Source organism: Neopelma chrysocephalum, unplaced genomic scaffold (genome assembly GCF_003984885.1).
Source record: "Neopelma chrysocephalum unplaced genomic scaffold, ASM398488v2 Primary Assembly neopelma1_89, whole genome shotgun sequence".
Taxonomy (NCBI): domain Eukaryota; kingdom Metazoa; phylum Chordata; class Aves; order Passeriformes; family Pipridae; genus Neopelma; species Neopelma chrysocephalum.
In genome coordinates, this window is record NW_020897751.1 from 226922 (window position 1) to 243802 (window position 16881).

General features: G+C 46.1%; 1 protein-coding gene across 5 annotated transcripts in view; it reads right to left on the reverse strand.

Moving 5' to 3' along the window:
* The window catches only part of MICU1 (mitochondrial calcium uptake 1), an 83608-nt gene that overhangs the window by 21087 nt on the left and 45640 nt on the right, over positions 1 to 16881 (reverse strand). For all 5 annotated transcript variants that reach the window (XM_027692888.1, XM_027692887.1, XM_027692886.1 and 2 more), the window contains 3 exons: positions 16140 to 16254; positions 8534 to 8616; positions 3522 to 3719 (listed from right to left, as the gene is read on the reverse strand). In XM_027692888.1, the coding sequence (XP_027548689.1) occupies positions 3522 to 3719; positions 8534 to 8616; positions 16140 to 16254 (396 nt within the window). The remainder of the gene's footprint in view (positions 1 to 3521; positions 3720 to 8533; positions 8617 to 16139; positions 16255 to 16881) is intronic.

The window sequence follows — 16881 nt, forward strand, 5'->3', positions numbered from 1 at the left end:
TACAGGTTTGCTCAGATACCAACCCTGGGACTTGGAAGAGAAAGGCACTTACAGACTCAGGATGTACCTTAAAACCAGGCTGCAAAGCACCAGAAAACCTCCTGAAACCAGAGGATTTGTTAAGAAGGGCTGAGATCCAAAAGGATTCAGGACTTGCTAAGGAGGTGTGTGCAGATGGAAGAGCATCCATCACCCCTTCTCCATAAAAACAAACCGCAGCAATTGCACTGGCACTGGCCATGGAAACAGGAATTTCCAGGATAAAAAAGTTCCTCCCACATCCCCTATCACAGAACAGACAGAGAAAATGAGGGGTTTTCCAGATGACAGTAATGATGTGCTGTACCTTTGCCATATTCTTACAGAATCCCATTTTACTGCACTTGGAAGACCTTTCTGGTGATTAAATCAGTGCTGTCAGCAGGCTTTGGGTTGCCTTGCAGGGCTGACAGACGTGGAGAACAAAGGCCTTTGTCTTGTCTACATGCACTTCCAGAACCATGAAATCTTAGGCTGGAAAGGCCCCACAGGCTGGCTGGGACTCCTTTTGGACCATCAAGGACATGGGGATATCTGGGACAGACACTAACAAGCAGAAATAGCATAAATAATGATGTCAAGTCCTGCTCATTTTCCAAACTCAGAGAGTATTTTCACTAAAAAAAAAAAAAAAAAAAGAGCCAAACACTCTCTGTCCTAATGGGAAATGTTGGAGCTGCAGAACCTATTCAGGCAAACCTGTAATAAAAAATAAAAGTTGTAATAAGCCATTAAAAGCTTCTCCTCTACCTCTGCCTGTGGTTACTTTTCTCATCCTACCCTTCCTGCAACTGAGTTGATTGCTGAGTTTCCATAAAAGGATGGAAAATGCACTTGCATCAAAAAGATGAGAAGAAGAAAACACCAGGCCATGGTTACTTAAACCTGCTGTCAGCACTTCAGCCACAAGGAACATTGAAATGTTCAGGGCTTTGTCTCATCTAAATCCCCTGAGATAGTTTCTGCTCAGTCTTAGCAAGAAATATGCATGGATATTTTGATTAAAAAAATAAATAAAAAAAGAACCAAAATCAGTAAGAAGAAAGAAAGTGGGTTCAGATGGTCAGAAACTATTGTTCCACCTTCAGTCAGCAGAAGAAATCAACTCTCAAGTGTATTAACTGCAGAAATGCCTGGATCCTGAGTTGAAGGGAAAACAGCTTTAGAAAAGGGCTTGTTTAAAGTAGATTTCTTTTAGGAGGGAGGAAGTCGTCCCAGTTTGGAAACAGAGGTTTCATGTCACTCAGGGGCTGCCCCAGCCCCAGGAGAGATTTTGCAGACCTGCATTTCCCCAGGGACTTCCCTGGAGCTCAGACACTGAACAGGAACAAAAGCTGGGTTTCAATTTAACATCCCAGCTTCAGAACACGTTCCAGTTTTACTGAGCCAGCAAAGGATGAGTGGGTGAGGGGTGCAGGAGTTCAGCTGAGCACCACTTCTCCCATTCTCCCTCATTTGCACGGGTCAAGGTAAATCTTCCTCTCCTCAGGGCACATCTCATCTCTGCATTATCAGGCTTTTTAAGTGGCTCAGTTCATCAGGGCACTCTCTGGGAAAGGAGCAGCACAGACCCACCAGACACTTGTGTGAAAAGCTGCTTAACTGTGAACAAACACATCAAACAGGAAGCAGGGAGAGAAGGTGGGAGATCATGTCAGAAGAGATAAAGGCAGAAGAGGAGAGAAGCCCTGCTGCATAATGCTGAGGACAGAAATAGGCCTGTATTGCCTAAATCCACCAGAGCTACGAGCAGACAGATCAGGTGCTTTAGTATCATGAACTCAGGAGGAAATTAAGTTTGGCAGAACAGAACTGTTACCTCTGCACAGGTGAATGTTTCAGCTGAGATGAGTCCCAAAAATGCCAAGCCCAGCACGGTGCTGCCCCAAGGGGGCTGGCAGGGGTCCAGTAATGCTGCCTTTGTGATATTCAATAACTTACCTAGACATAAATATCCTTTACTGTCCCCAATTAACAACCAACTCGTTAGAAAGGCAACAAACACTCGCCAGGAAGACACACAATTGAGTGAAATCATTAAAGACTAAACTGCCACAGGAGGAAACAAAGAACAAGCACCATGACACTGAAAAAAATCCCTGTTGCTTCTTAATGAGATAACTGGGGACCTGTGGAGGGAGCACAGGCCAGGAACACTCCAGTGCCCACCTCTGCAGTGAACATGGCAGTGGGAAAACAAGGACAGAATAAGCTCTATTTCTTTTCCCTTTGCATTCAAGTTGCAGCTTATGTTTCTTAAACTTAAAAGTATTTTAGTTGTTTCAATTTGCAGAGGCACCGAGGAACTGACACTTCCCAGCTCACAAAGAACCTTGTCTTCACCCAGCCTATTCCCCCCACACCACTGCTCTAATGACCATGAAATGAAGTCAGTGAACTGGGCAATTACCTTCATAAAAAATAATAATAAAAAAAAAGCAGTCCTTGGATCAGTTTTTCACTTAGAATTGTAAAACTGCAAATAAAAAAAGGGAATAAATTCAGTTTAAGATGGCAAGACTGACTTAATAAGAACTTAATAAAATGCTGGATAAATAAATAAAACCCTGAGCATGTGAACAATCAGACAGCAGACTGAAACAACAGAGTTCTGAATGCTGTTGGCCTAAAAGGTTATGGTTGTGGGGGATCTTCTTGTGCACAAATCCTCATCTCCACTGCAAATAAAAGCCCAGCTTTGCTCAAGCCAGGTCGAACCTTTGAGCCTGATGCAGTGCTGGGCATCATTCCTAACTGAGTCAGCTCCACCTGGGAGCTGGGATAGACCAGCAAGTCCCCAGTGCTGTTCTTGTACTCATTTTATACAAAAGAACCACATTTTGAAGCCTGATGCTTGAGTCCAGGTGATTAGAAGCAGGAGGTTGGGAGCTGCTGTTAACTCACAGTAATGCCAAGAAAAAAAAGAGATTTTCAATACAATTGAAAGGTAAAAACCTCAGGAGAGATGGACAACAAGTCTTATAAAACATATTAATCCAGGAGTGAACCACAGAGGTCATATAACAGAGAACAGCTCGTTAGCAGGATTCAAACAAGGCTGGAACACAGCAACAACACTCAGAATAACGAGGCAAACAAAAAGGTGGGGACAACAGCAGAGATGAAGAGTTTGGGGAAGGTTATAAACCCCGCTCCTTCAGGGCACAGCTCACTGATCAGGAGTGCCACAAACCCTCCTCTGCAAGGCCCCTCACAGCCTCTGTTACTGCTTTTCCCTAGATCACCTCAATCATCCCCAGCAGCAGTGCCAAGGCAACAGCCAGGCAGCACCACGGGCAGGGACACACACCCAGGACGTGCCAGATGCTGCTCCAGCGACCTGCCAGTGCTGGAGACGGTCCTTAGGGGAATGCTCCCCAGGAATGTACCAGCAGCTCTGATCCAGGAGCAGAAATTCCCTCTGAGCTCCCAAAGCCGTGTCCTGCAGCCCAGCCCTCCCTGTGCCCAGGGCCAGCCCAAACCTCCAGCCTGAGGATGTCGTGCTGCAGCTTGCGCTGGAACTCCAGGAAGTGGGAGATGGTGAGCTTGCCCCTGAGCTCTGCCCCGAAGAAGTAGGTGGTGAGGGCGGAGTTGAAGCCGGTCTTGAGGGTGTTGCCGGTGGTGGAGCGGTCCCGGTGCCGCATCCCCATGCTGGTCTGCGAGCGGATGATGCTCTGCACCTGCAAATGACAGGGAGGGGTCACAATCAAAGCCACCACCACCCGGGGGTACCACTCAAGTACCATATGAAGTACTCCAAGATCAGCTGTGTCATCCTCTTGGTTTGTTTTTTTTTTCCCTAAAATAATTCTTAAAAGACAAGACGATTCAAAAATTTGGCTGGACTTACAGAATCACAGAATGGTTTGGGTCGGAAAAGACCTTAAAGACCATCTAGTTCCTCCCCCTGCCATGGGCAGGGACACCTCCCATCAGACCAGGTTGCTCCAAGCCCCGTCCAGCCTGGCCTTGGACACTTCCAGGGATGAGGAGTCCACAACCTCTCTGGGCAACTTAAGCTTTGCTCTTTCAGTCCTCTTTAAAGAATGAAAAGCATGACACGCTTAAAGTGAGTTTTAAGAAACAATTCACCCAGTTTTTGCAGATGAACATTCCAGTGCTGACCCCGTGCCTGGTCAGCACAGACCAGCTTGTTCCTGGCAAAGTCACAAGAGGTGAGAAAGCCATGGCAACTGTGAGGAAGAAAACACCCTGCACGTGTTTTGGACCTTCCACTCCTTCACTGCACATCCTTGTGAGCTCACAGCAACCCCAGTTAGCTCACAACACGTTTCTTTTCCACTTGTGCACAAATCCAGGGGGTTTCTACCCAAGCACACTCCCCTCCTTGCTGCCTGTTGCTCTGGAAGCTCCTCCATCCCTAGGGCTGTCCCAGCCAGAGCAAAGGGCTCTCCAAAAGACTTCCCTACCCCCTAAAGCATGCCAAAAGGTTGAACTTCAAGGATGGGACAGCCTGAAAAATCCCACAGTTTGTTATTTTGAGGGTCCTGTGCTAATTTAATGGGGCAGCCAACTGAAATACACACTCACCTCCTCTCTCCATCCCTCGAGTATCCCACTAAACCCTCCCAGCACCCGCCCCTCTGAATGATTATGGCTGGGACATGAGAAGCCAGACTTGTTCTCTGTGTAAAAATTGATCTCTTCCAACAAGGCAGCAGAAGGATTTGTGTTAAAAGATAATGAGTGTGAGAAAGAAGGGGGAAAAAAAAAAGCCACCTGACAGCACAGGCTTCCCAGAGCTCCAGCAAACACCACTGCTCTGCCTTCAGCCTCTTCCTCCCACCGACAGAAGTTGGAAGGGAGGAAGAAAAACAGCTGCCAAGAGCCCCAGCTGTCAAAAGGATGCTGGAACCTCATTAGTGTGGTATTTGGCACGTTCAGTTTTCTCCTAACGAGGGGGAAAGCGCTGGAACAATCCCCCAGGGGATGCTGGGGAGGAAAATGCTGCATTATCACTGCTGGGCTCACCTCGGCTGAAATGCTGCCTCCAACAGGCACTGCTGGCTCTTCTTCAGTTACAAGGGAAATTAAAATGAGGAGAAAATAAAGGGGAAAAAATACATGAAAAAGGTTTTGGTGGTTTTTTGTTTGTTTTTTTAAAATATGCCCTGTGATGTGAGATGTGGGATGATCTAATTGTGGCCTTCCAGGGCCTGAAGGGAGCCTACAAGAAACATGGAGAGGGACTATTTACAAGGGTCTGGAGTGACAGGAAAAAGGGGGAATGGCTTCAAAGTGCCAGAGGGCAGGGACAGATGGGATATTGGGAAGGAATTGTTCCCTGTGAGGGTGGGGAGGCCCTGGCACAGGTTGCCCAGAGAAGCTGTGGCTGCCCCTGGATCCCTGGAAGTGTCCAAGGCCAGGCTGGAGCAACCTGGGCTAGTGGAAGGTGTCCCTGCCCATGGCAGGGGGTGGGATGAGATGGGCTTTAAGGTCCATTCTGGGATTCCATGATTTTTGCAACTCCCCATTTTGCTGTGCTCCACTCCCACCGTGAGCTCTGCACGCAGCACATTCCAGACACAAATATTTCTGGACTGTCTGATGCAATGCAGTTTGTGACCAGCCTGGAAAACTGCCCCTGTTCTACACGAGTGTTTACCACTGCAGACTGCTCCACAGAGCAGCTTTGCCTGCCTGTTATTTATGTGGCACCCCACCAGCTCTATTCTCCTCTCCCATCTATAACAAGCAGTGGACTGTTTGAAAATCCACCTGTGGGCACTGGAGACAAAATTATTTCCCTGTTTTGAGTGATCTTTCTAATACCCAGAAAGCAAAGAGCTGTCCTCACCCACAGCTCATCAGTTGTACCAGGATGTGAAGCACTGAGATGCTCTGCTGTTTTTGTTCATATTTCAGCCTAAGTGTTTGTGATGCTTCATCTTTTGCACCAGATGAAGGGGAGAAAAAGTAAAAAAAATAAAAATCGATGAAAATAGTTAATGGTTTGAAGAGAAATCACCAGTAACACTGCCTGCAAGTTCATCACTTTTCAGCCAACTTTTTAATTAAAAACAGAGGAGTAAACTCACTATTTACATGCTGAAGGATGAAGAGTTGGAGCTGATACTGATGCAGGCACCACATTATTCAGCACTATGCACTAACCATGTGCATCAGCTGGATAAGAAAATCTGAGGCTTTTCAGCAAGGCCTGAAGAAATTCAACATTTTTTATAAGGTAGTTAAAGCCTCCAACTCACATACTAGCTAAATTAGTGAAGCAATCTTTTGCCCTGAATACTCCTAGGGTTTCCAGACATTAATGAGAAGGAGGACCTGCTTTTGGCTGTCTCCTAAGAGACGTGTGAAGGAGGAGCAGGAAGTTCATTCCCATGTGCTCACATGGGAATGATGTTTTTCTTCCTTTTCTACCCATTCTCCCCCAAAAGATATTGCTCTAGTAAACTGAGGTCACCTCCAGCAGCACAATCCCCTGGAAGGGCCAGTTCCAGCTGCTCCTTCCAGGTAGGATGTTTACAGGAGGGAGTTGCAGCCCCTGCCACCCCCTTCATGCCCTTACCGAGGCACTTGCATGAGGAGAGAACAAGAGTATTTATCACAGAAATGACTGTTTGTTACATTATATGTGTGCACAGTGTGGCACACGTGCCCCCCACCGAAGCAGCTGTGTGTTTGTTTTAACTCTGTTTGGGAAGTGCAGCAAATCAATATCCTCAGACACCACCACAAGTGTCAGCTTTCCTCACTTCCCAAAACGGCTCCTTCATCCTCTGACTCCCAAGCTCTGGAAGATCAGCCCTCACCAAAATATTCTGATGCTAACCAGGAACTTTATTCCTTCCTACAGAGGCAGTGACACATGTAACAAGCTTAACAAAAACACCTTCCCCTTCCTAAGGATTTTTATGTGACTTAATGCATGGATAACTTCCCTTGGCCTACTGGATGACTGGAAATCATTTAATTCAATTTTGCACCTTCATCTGCGTGGCACTTTGGAAAGGTTCATCCTCTAGGAACGTTCTTCCTCACTTCACATGGCTCATAAAGAAGGATACCTGTATTGGCACCTCGGTGCCACTGCATCTTTAGGAGGAGGTTAATCGTTCTCTGCTTCTCCTAAACTCACATATTGCCATAATTGATTTAATTCTAGAACATTTTAAGTGCCATAAAACACGTTCGAGCTGATCAGAGAGCTGCAGGGGAGTGCACTACGTGGAGGGAAGGAAAACCAGCGTTTTTTACTTTGGAAAAGGAAGGAAAGGAAGGAAAATGAACAACCCCCTGGGTTTACATTTCAGGCTGTCAAGTGAAGGGATATCAGATTGCAGATGCACATACTCCATCCTCCTCAGAGTGCAAAGTGTGCATCCAAAACCCCGCAGCCACCCAGCTCTGTTCCCTGGCTCTGCAGCAAACTCGTGACCATGACATCATCCCCACAGGTAATAATTTCAGGAGGATGACAGCAAGAGATTAGATGGGGAGAACTGATTTAACAGACCTCCTTTGCCACTGGATCCTCCCACTTATAGCAAGTGCCACAAGCATGACCTCTAGAGATTCTTTTGAAATGAACCAGTCACTGAATAACTGGTAAGAACCTGTGACTGGATTATTCAGGGCTGCTGTGGCCCCAGCTGTCAGTTTGCAAAGGCATTTAAATTTCCTTTTATGAGCAGCACAAGCAGGGAGCTTTGCTAATATACTGTGATTTCAGGGTGCTTGTGAGTTCCCAGAACTCTAAGAGTGTTTCCTACATAGGCAGGAAAATCACACACTCCTGCCTGGGGAGGGCAGATCTTTTCCCCTCTGACAACTCGAGTTCTCACTCAGACACAACCACAAACCACAGCTCAGAGGAGGAGCTCACCAACACCAGACACCAAGGCTGAGCTCATTAAAAAGCCAGCATCCAACTCCCTGCTGATGAAGTCTTGTAAGAAGTAGAGGACTAATGAAAATATGCTCTTAATAACACTTTTTTGGATTATATTGGAGTAAGTGGATAAATTCTCCTAAAGACAAATAAGATTAAGGAACACAGTAGAAGCTGTGGAAGGAAGTAGGATGAAAATCCCATGACATCAGTGGAGTGAAAAGAAGTTCTTTATCTACTTTGGAGGTGACATCTTCTAAAGAATTGTTATAGAACCACAGAGTGGTTTGGGTTGGAAGGGACTTTAAAGCCCATCTCGTTCCAACCCCCTGCCATGGGCAAGGACACCTTTCACTAGCCCAGACTGCTTCAATCCCCATCCAACCTGGCCTTGGACACTGGTGACAAAGCCACAGGAAATCTGAAATGGTTGTCCTAGTTGAATGAAAAATTCTGCCAGTTAAAAACCCCCACAAGCTGAGGCAACGCAGCAGAGCTCAGGAGGAAAAGATGTAAACCAGCACTAACCACAAATATATAACACAGTAACATCACAGAGGAGCACTGCACTTGTGACTGAGATGCTGCAGCATTAGGAAATCAACCTTTTGTTCAACTTGCCTGCTCAAACTCTTCCATGTCCACCTCGCCGTCACCGTTCAGATCAAACATCTTAAAGGCAATTTCAAAATTCCTCTGGGGAGCTACATTAAAAAAAAACAACAAAGCACAATAAAAAGAACAGTTAACAAAGACACAAAAGCTCCATAAAAATGGCACAGGTTCTGAAAGACTTTATCCAAAAGAAGTTTTCCCTGATTCTCGCAATTTTAAAAAGAAAATGCAGCTCTTGGGAACCTCAAGACAAGGAGTTGGGATGAGATGTTTCTTGAACAACATTTATTCCATTTAGAGGTGGAAAAATCTTGAAAGCAAGACACTATTTGACATTTCTAATGACCATTTCTAACAGCAATAACCCCAGTTTGGCCAGAGGAGGCTCCCCAGGTGCCACAGAGCACTTTGTGTGCTCTGTGAGGCAGTTGGTGGGTGAGGGGCAGACCTGGAATTTGGGTAATTCTCCTCCAGACTCGGCTCTTGTCTCACTGCACAAATTTAAACAAATCATTCCCACCCTGTCTCAGTCCAGTTATGACACTGAGACAACGTGTGGGCTGGAGCTCAGCAGCTGAGACGCCGCTGTACCTTATTTTTCATTGCATTTAGTCTGTGCTGTCATGGTTTATTTAGGCAGAACTCTGCAAAGGCAGCACTTCCCAGCCACCCATCCCAGCAAACCACACTCTTTCCCCTGCATCCCACCACAAGATTTTAGTGCCTTTCCATTTTGGGCTCTGTAACCCATCACCATTTGAAGCTACAACACAGTGCCACAATTTTTTTTCCATATTAAGCAAATAGATGAGAATTTCTCTTCCTCTGCTACTTTCAAATACACACCACCTACAGGAATTTTGGTGCTTGCTGGGATTTCTAGGGAATCCTCTAGGCTATAACTAGTGCTTAGGCTGTCATCTGAAATGTCCAATTAAAACTTAGCCCCTTTTTTTGTTCCCCACCCAAATCTGGCAGCAGGATGTGGATCACTGGTGAGGCTCACCCCTCTTTAACCTCATCTGTGCCATCAGCTTGGAATATCTCCCGTGGATGCTCAAAAAATAATGAGTTTCTGCAACCACCCTTGTGTGGCAAGGCATCTCCTTGGTAGGGGGAAGGCAAAGAGGAATCACTCAGACAAAAGGAAATGAATATGGAATGAACCAAAGTGGATTTTTTACGTTAGTTGCAGCCCCAATCCACGACCAGGAAGCTTTTACATGCTGTTTTCTCCTTGCTGTAATAACTGGTAGCACTTTATCACAAAAAGATTCAACAAACATGTTAATGAGATCCCTTTCCCCAAACAACTTTGTGCCCCGAACAGATGGACAGTGACATCAAAGCTGGTGGCAGGAACAGCCTGTCACTACCCACTTGATACACACAGCCCTGGTCAGCCCTGCATTACCCATTTCCCCCTGCCAGCCCTGGATTCCAACCCCACGTGCACAAACAAGGGCTCCTGTGACCAGCAGCACGTGGTGGGTCACCCCCCTTCCACCCACATCCCTGCCCTGCCCCAGCTCCACCACCCTGCTGCTGGGATGGGAGACCTTTGCTTGCCCTCCCTCATTAATCCAGCGTTAATTGAGCTGGGGACAGCTGGTCCCCCTGTCCCCAGCACCACCTTCCTCATCTCTCCAATGATACATCTAATTTAAGGGATTTATGCAAAAAGCCTCCTCTGTATCCATCCAGCACTGCCAGTGATGAATTCCCCGTTTTCCTGAGGAGCAACAAGTTTCCAGCTACTGTCTTAATATTTAAATAAAACACATTCCCTCTAATTGCAAGTGCTGCGTGAAAGCCTGGAGGCAATTTCCTCTGCCTAGCACTGCATGGGAAGATATTTCCTCTATGAGGAAGAGGAGGAATAGGCAAAACTCTCATCTAATTACAAGATTCCAGAAAAAGAGCAATCAACACATCCCATCCTTCTTCCCCCATTTTCTCTGCCAGGTTTATTTGGAGACTGGAAAATTTGTTACTCCTTGTTAAAAACTGGCGTTTGGGTTTCCCCCCCTTTTTTTAAGAAAACATAATATAGATAATGCAATCTAAAATATATAATATAAAAGAATAGCACATCCCATTTGTGCAGACAGGGGAGGAACAGAGAAAGCAAAATACTTTACTTACCCCTCTCAAGGGCCATTTCCTTCCTTTTACATCTCTAAATACACATTTCCAGGAGTAGTTTATCAAAGAACAACCCTTGCAAGATTAAAATGAACAGTTCAGCATCAAAAATCTGCAGGCTCAGTATTTTCTAAGGACAGGGAAGCGATGTGGCTTTCAACTGGCAAATCTGATTACTTCACTCCTTGAGCTAATAAGCAACACTCTGATCTGTGTATCCCTCTCCAATTCCGTGTGATGACACTTCAATCCAAACAATGAACCTGAGCCAGGGGAACCAGAGGGCACTGCAAACAATTAGCTCACCCTGCTCCTGCTCAGGAAGGAATGTGCATTAAGATGCACCTTCCTGATCTCCAGGACTGGATTTATGGGTCCTGGGTGAGATAATTCCTGCCTCTCCCCTTGGCTGTGATGCTTCTGGCCAGGATTTATTGGGCAGACTGACTGTGCACCCACCCTGTCCCTTCCTGGTCCCCATTACCTCAGCCTGCACAACCTCCATTTCTCTTCCTCCTCCTGCACTTCCAGCTCTGAAACTTGCAGACAGTGAAAGCAGCAGATACCAGTTTGCTCAGCTGGATATAGCCTCTTCCCCCCTTTTATTTTGCCCCTCCAATTTTACTATTCCCAACTGCAGTTTCTCTAAATTTCCCCAGTGCCCCCTTAATTAAGATGCTTCCAAATGAATGCAATATTCTTCCTGCAACGAGGGAGGATATGGTGACTTCCTAATGATTCCTCCAAACCATTGATGTGGAATCCCAGAATGGTTTGGGTTGGAAAGGAACTGAAAGATAATCCAGTTCCAACCCCACCACGGACAGGGACACCTTTCACCAGACCAACATGAGTGAAAACGTGGTCCTGGAGCCCACATCCCTCTCAATCCATGAGTTACCTATTCCTACCTTGGACATATATGGAACCATGTCTAGAAAGATCAGATTGAAATGATCCTGTAGATCTGTAACTCCACCAGCCCTACACACCAAGCTGCTTCTTCAGCTAACCTGGGAGTTGGTGCAAAGGCAATTGATGTTTTTCTTGATTCATTTGCTCCAATCAAGTATTTGGGACAGAAAGGCAGCAAGAAAAGCAAAAGCCACACACAGGAATGTTATGAAGATGAGCAACTTCCACCACACAAACAGATGAGGAGCAGCAGCTCTGACCACATTGAAAAACCCACTCCATCCATCAGTGTAAAGCCCCAGGGAGCCTCGAAGGATCAGATGGGTTGATTAGGCATCTTTAAGCCAATTATGCCATTTTAAACCACTTCCAATTATTCAAAGGACCAATTTGCAGCACTCAATTGCTCTTTACTGCCCCGTACTCTCACCAGCAGCAATGTGTTCTGAAAGATATTCAGAGCTTGCTGAAGAAAAAGGCCACGGTTTTTTTCTGGTTTTGCACTCATTTGATCTTCTCTTTCCCCCAAACTCGATATTCCACACTTGGAGACTCCTCTCAACAAGTCTTTCCCCCTGACTCCCACTGCAGCTCGTGCAGCACGTGCTTGCACACAAGTTAAGTGCCTGTGATGTCTTGCAGCAGAATCCTCTGTCCCTTCCTTTGATCTCTGTTATTCAGGGATATTGCTATGAGCAGCACAAAGTTATTCCATTTCCTAATTCTACAGAAATAACCATAAGTAGGTTTCTGGAACTTCTCACCGAGGCTGACAAGTGCTGCATGCAGAGCAGTCCTTCCCACAGGGAATTCCCCATCCTCTGGGACACGGGAGGTTGGTGGAGATCCATCAGCTCATCCCAGCAGGCCAGTGATGAAGTGATGGGCTGAGAAGGACCATGGGAAGACTGCAGGAGAGGCTGGGAGAGCATCCCATGCCCCAGTGGCAGTTTTTAAATTAGAGAGGCCAAGCTCTGCCTGGAGAGACTCCAAACTGTGAGGAATCCATCCTGTTCCTGCCCTGTCCTTCAGCACGGCCACCACTCCACAGCAGAGGTTGGGATGCTGAGCCAGAGAGCCCTCACTGTGACAGAGAGCCACCAGGCTTACATCCAGAAGGGATGGAGGGATATCCCTTGGAAAATAATCTCTGTGTTGCTCAGATACATCTGGGAAACACCCCTGCAGCAACTGGGCTGGCAGAAAGGCACCAAGACATCCCTGCACCAAAGTGGGGGTGAGATGGACCCACAGTAGGCAAACAGAGGGTCTTGAAAGACTAAAGATAAAATTAACATGACCAGGACCACAAACAAAACCAGTCCTATGAACTCAAAACAACCTTTTACCTCCTTTTCTTGTGGAAAGGAGCCCTGTGGCACAGGGCAAAGCAGCATTAAGCCATCACTGATAAGATCACAGAGATAACAGACCTCACTTGTGGCAGGATGGGGGCTGAAGACATTCCTGTCAGCCAGGAATACCTGCTCAGAACAGCCCCAACAGAGCAAACAGGCCCTGGAAATCGTGTCACCTGCTGCAGCAGTGTGGGAGAACATTCCCTGCCCCCTCCATCACTGGGACACACACAGCACTCAGGATCTGGCCATAACATCATTCCCAGGGTCAGACAGCTTGGGATTTATTTCCTACACAGGGGAGAGAAAAAAAATGACCCAGGTGAATCCATCCTAAGGATGGAGCTTGCTGCAGTCTAGAAAGAACACAGGAGATGGGAGAAGGAGCTGCAGGTTTGCTACTAGAGCCCTGGCAAGAGAGTGATTACTGTGGCTTTAGCCAGTGTTATTTAACCCTCCTGGCAGGAGGATTAAATTCAGACACAGAGACAGTCCAACTGTGGAAACAACACCAATTTATCCTGTTAATGCCCAGCTCCCTTCAGTACCTGTTAATAAAGCCGACATTAGAGCTGGGTAACAGATCCCATTTGCTTGGAAATTGCAGTTGCTGATGATGGAAAAGCTCTTTCCCTCCTTCCTCCACTTGCTCTGCAAGTCCAAAAGCAAAAACCTCTTTGGTCAGGGAAGCCATGTCTTTGCTCTCCTGTGACATTTGAAGGGTCCAGGAGAAATCTGAAGGATCCAGAAAAATCAGCATTTGCTTATCCCGAGCTTTGCTCATCTGTCTATCTCTGCCCCAAAACATGAGGAGCAGCTGAAGCAACAGAAAGCAGGGAGCCTCCTGGAGGCCCCTCAGCTCTCATTGCTTTTAACAGAAGGCTGACTTTCTGAAGCACTTAAGAGCTGTTTTATTAATTGTTTTAAAAATACATTTTCACAGAAACTCAGAGCAGAGAGTGCTCGGGCCAGGAATCACTCGTGAACACGGTGTGGGGTCAGACTCTCCTCTCTTAGTGCCCAGTATGCCACCTTCCTTTCCCAGTATTTAGGGGGTGTTACCTATTTGATGTCTCTCTTGGCCAGATACCTCCTTAATGATTGGGTTATTTAAAAAACACAGGGAGAAAACCAATATTGAATTGTCTGGTTTAAGACTTACTTTCCTCATGCTATTTTATTTATTTCCCAGGGGAAAAAAAACCAGTCAGAAACTGCTGGATTCCTGTAAGGTAACGTTTAGGAGTTGGAACCAGCGTGGTGTAACAGAGAATTTTCTATTTAGCCACAGGGCAAGGTTTGTTTGGGAGTTTTATCTTTATAAAAGCAAAGGCTTTACAAATGAAACCAAAACTCTTCCTCTGGGGAATCACTGTAGCTCCAGAGACACTCCTCCATCTTCAGTAACTATTCAGCAAACTCCCAAAATACCTAAAACTCAGCCTAAAAGCCCTGGAACGCCTTTTTTTTCTCTCTCTCTCTTTTTTTTTTTTTAATTTTCCTTTTTGAAAGCTCCTGCCTTGCCTGCCCTTCACATGGCTCCTCAAAGCACACACCACCCAGTTCTGTCTGCTCTTGTTAGTCTGACTAACTCCCCAGTAATTGTGAACGTGTTTAAAAGCCCAAGAACAAGAGGAAAAAAAACCCCTGTTGCTCCTGCAGAGCCCTCCAAAACAAGGCTGTTCCTCCAACACAAGGGGGTCCTTTTCTTTCATTCTCACAACAAAGAAATTACACCAAACCAAGAACAATTTTTCTTTACTGCTGCCTGTGGAAGCACATGAAATTAATTTTGATGATGGGGTTGTTCACCACCAGCACAGCCATAAAAACAAGGGCAAGAGTGTTTTCTAAACCACATCCAGCAATGTGATACCAGAGGCTTTAAGAGCTCATTGTCATCTGTGGAGACTGCAATGAAAAGCCCTCTGCACAGGTGAATACCTGGAGATCATTTTGGCACAGGCAAGATGAATGTAAGAAAGGAACAGCAAAGGTCCTACGAGCCAGTTCTGAGACTCAGTCAAATAAAAAAAGCAGATTAAAGTCATAAAACAAATTCCCTGGCTTGAATCAGCTTCATCTCTCAGAGTTTGTTTTCATAACATGAAGGTCACATACAAGTCTTCCCCCACCACATCCATTTGCTTCTCCCTGGGAATAGATCCTCAGTAAATGAGAGCTGCCTCTCATGTCTCCATATTACAGCATGAAAGAACAGGGAGGGAAAATAAAGCAGCTGCTGCTTTGCAGAAACCTGGGTGATTAACCCAGCTGACCCCTGACCTGCACAGGGCAGCAGCACAGGGGGCTGCAGGGAACTGGGAAGTGTCCAGCTTTTTAATTCCACAGATCAGGTCATCATGAAATGGATACTTAGAAGATTAGCCTGAAAATAAAAGGTCTCAAGTTCATTTGGACACTGCCCCCATTACTCCCATTTTCTAACAGGGCTGAAAAATTGCCGTGGGCTTTCCTGTTTATGACACAGCACCTTCCAAGCAGCCAGAGAAGCTGTGCAAATGAGGTTTGGAGCTTGATTTCCACGTGGAGAAAGTCTAGAAGTGCCATTTGACATTACCAAAGGCTTCAGTTTCACTGGTTCTTGCCAACAAAGCAAACTTTCAAGTGCCAGCACTCGGAGCGCAGAAGACTTTGCTGGAACAGATCAGCAGATCACAGAAATATCACAAATGCAAGGCAAGTGCAGAGGGGTGAAAAGACAGAAGGTATCTGTGATACTTGTTGAAATGTAAACAGCTTAACTTCTCCCCTCATTGGGTTACATCACACACAAGCCTGAGCTCACCCAAGTGGAAACAGAGGTGGAAAAGGGAGTTTGGGGCAGGCGGGACCCCAGCAGCAACGTTCATCCAAACACAAGGATGTCATATGAACACAGCCTGAGAACACGGCTCCATTTACAGCTCTGAACAGCAGGTCAAATGACTCATTAAAAAAAAGCTGTCACATTTCAAAAAGAGAAATAAATCTCCAGAAGTCATCGATCTGCTCGTCTCCCGAAGCAGCCGAAGCTCGGCCTAAACCCGATGAAGCAACAGCAATTCCTCAGCTCGAGCTGCAGGCAACCCAAGGTGCCTTTTAGGGAAATGCAGGGAGACAAGAAGGGCAAAGCTTGTGAACCTTCAAAACCAAAAAATGCAGTAACTGCAGGGAAAACCCCCAGTACTCACTGGAAAGGACCGTGGTGAGGAAGATGTAGTCGGAGAAGGAGATGAGTCCACATTCCCCAAGGGCATAAAAGATGCTGTCCTCGTCAGCAAACTTCTCCCGCTCCTGGGACAGCTTCTGTTGGTTCACCCCAGCACATCCCAAAAGGAGAGAAGAAAGCAATCAATTAAATGGAGAAATGGCAGGTTTTCTTTGTATCCTTACCACCAACAAGCCACTCCACGGACACACACCCCTACTATCTCTATTCACATCCAGTGGACCTTTTCCAGCCTTCAAATCTGACAGAAAAGCTCTGGAAAGATCAGTGCTTCCCTATCTCAAATGAGGGATAAGGAATTGCACAGGATTGCTCAGTTGGTTTAGCCTAGGTGACACACAGATAAATAAAACTACAGCCACTTGGCTTAAAATGATCAGAATCTTTGAGATTAGTGTTATGAAAATCAGAATTTTTTAGTATAGGATGCAGCAAGGCAAGGATATTTCACCAACAGCTTTTTAGTTAGACTCTGCTGCAGCAGCAGCCAAGAAAGAACTATTTGAGGTGAATATGAAGGATGTTTTTTAAGTTATCAAAACCATGTAGTTCTCAGTAACACACAACTCAGGTGTGTGGGTACAACCTCCCGAGGAGGATTGGGACTGAAACCCATCTCAACCTCCCTCTTGCTCCAGTTCTTTTTCAATTACCACCTCGTGACATCTTACTAAGCCAAAAATCTGGGTCCCTTTGATCAGCAG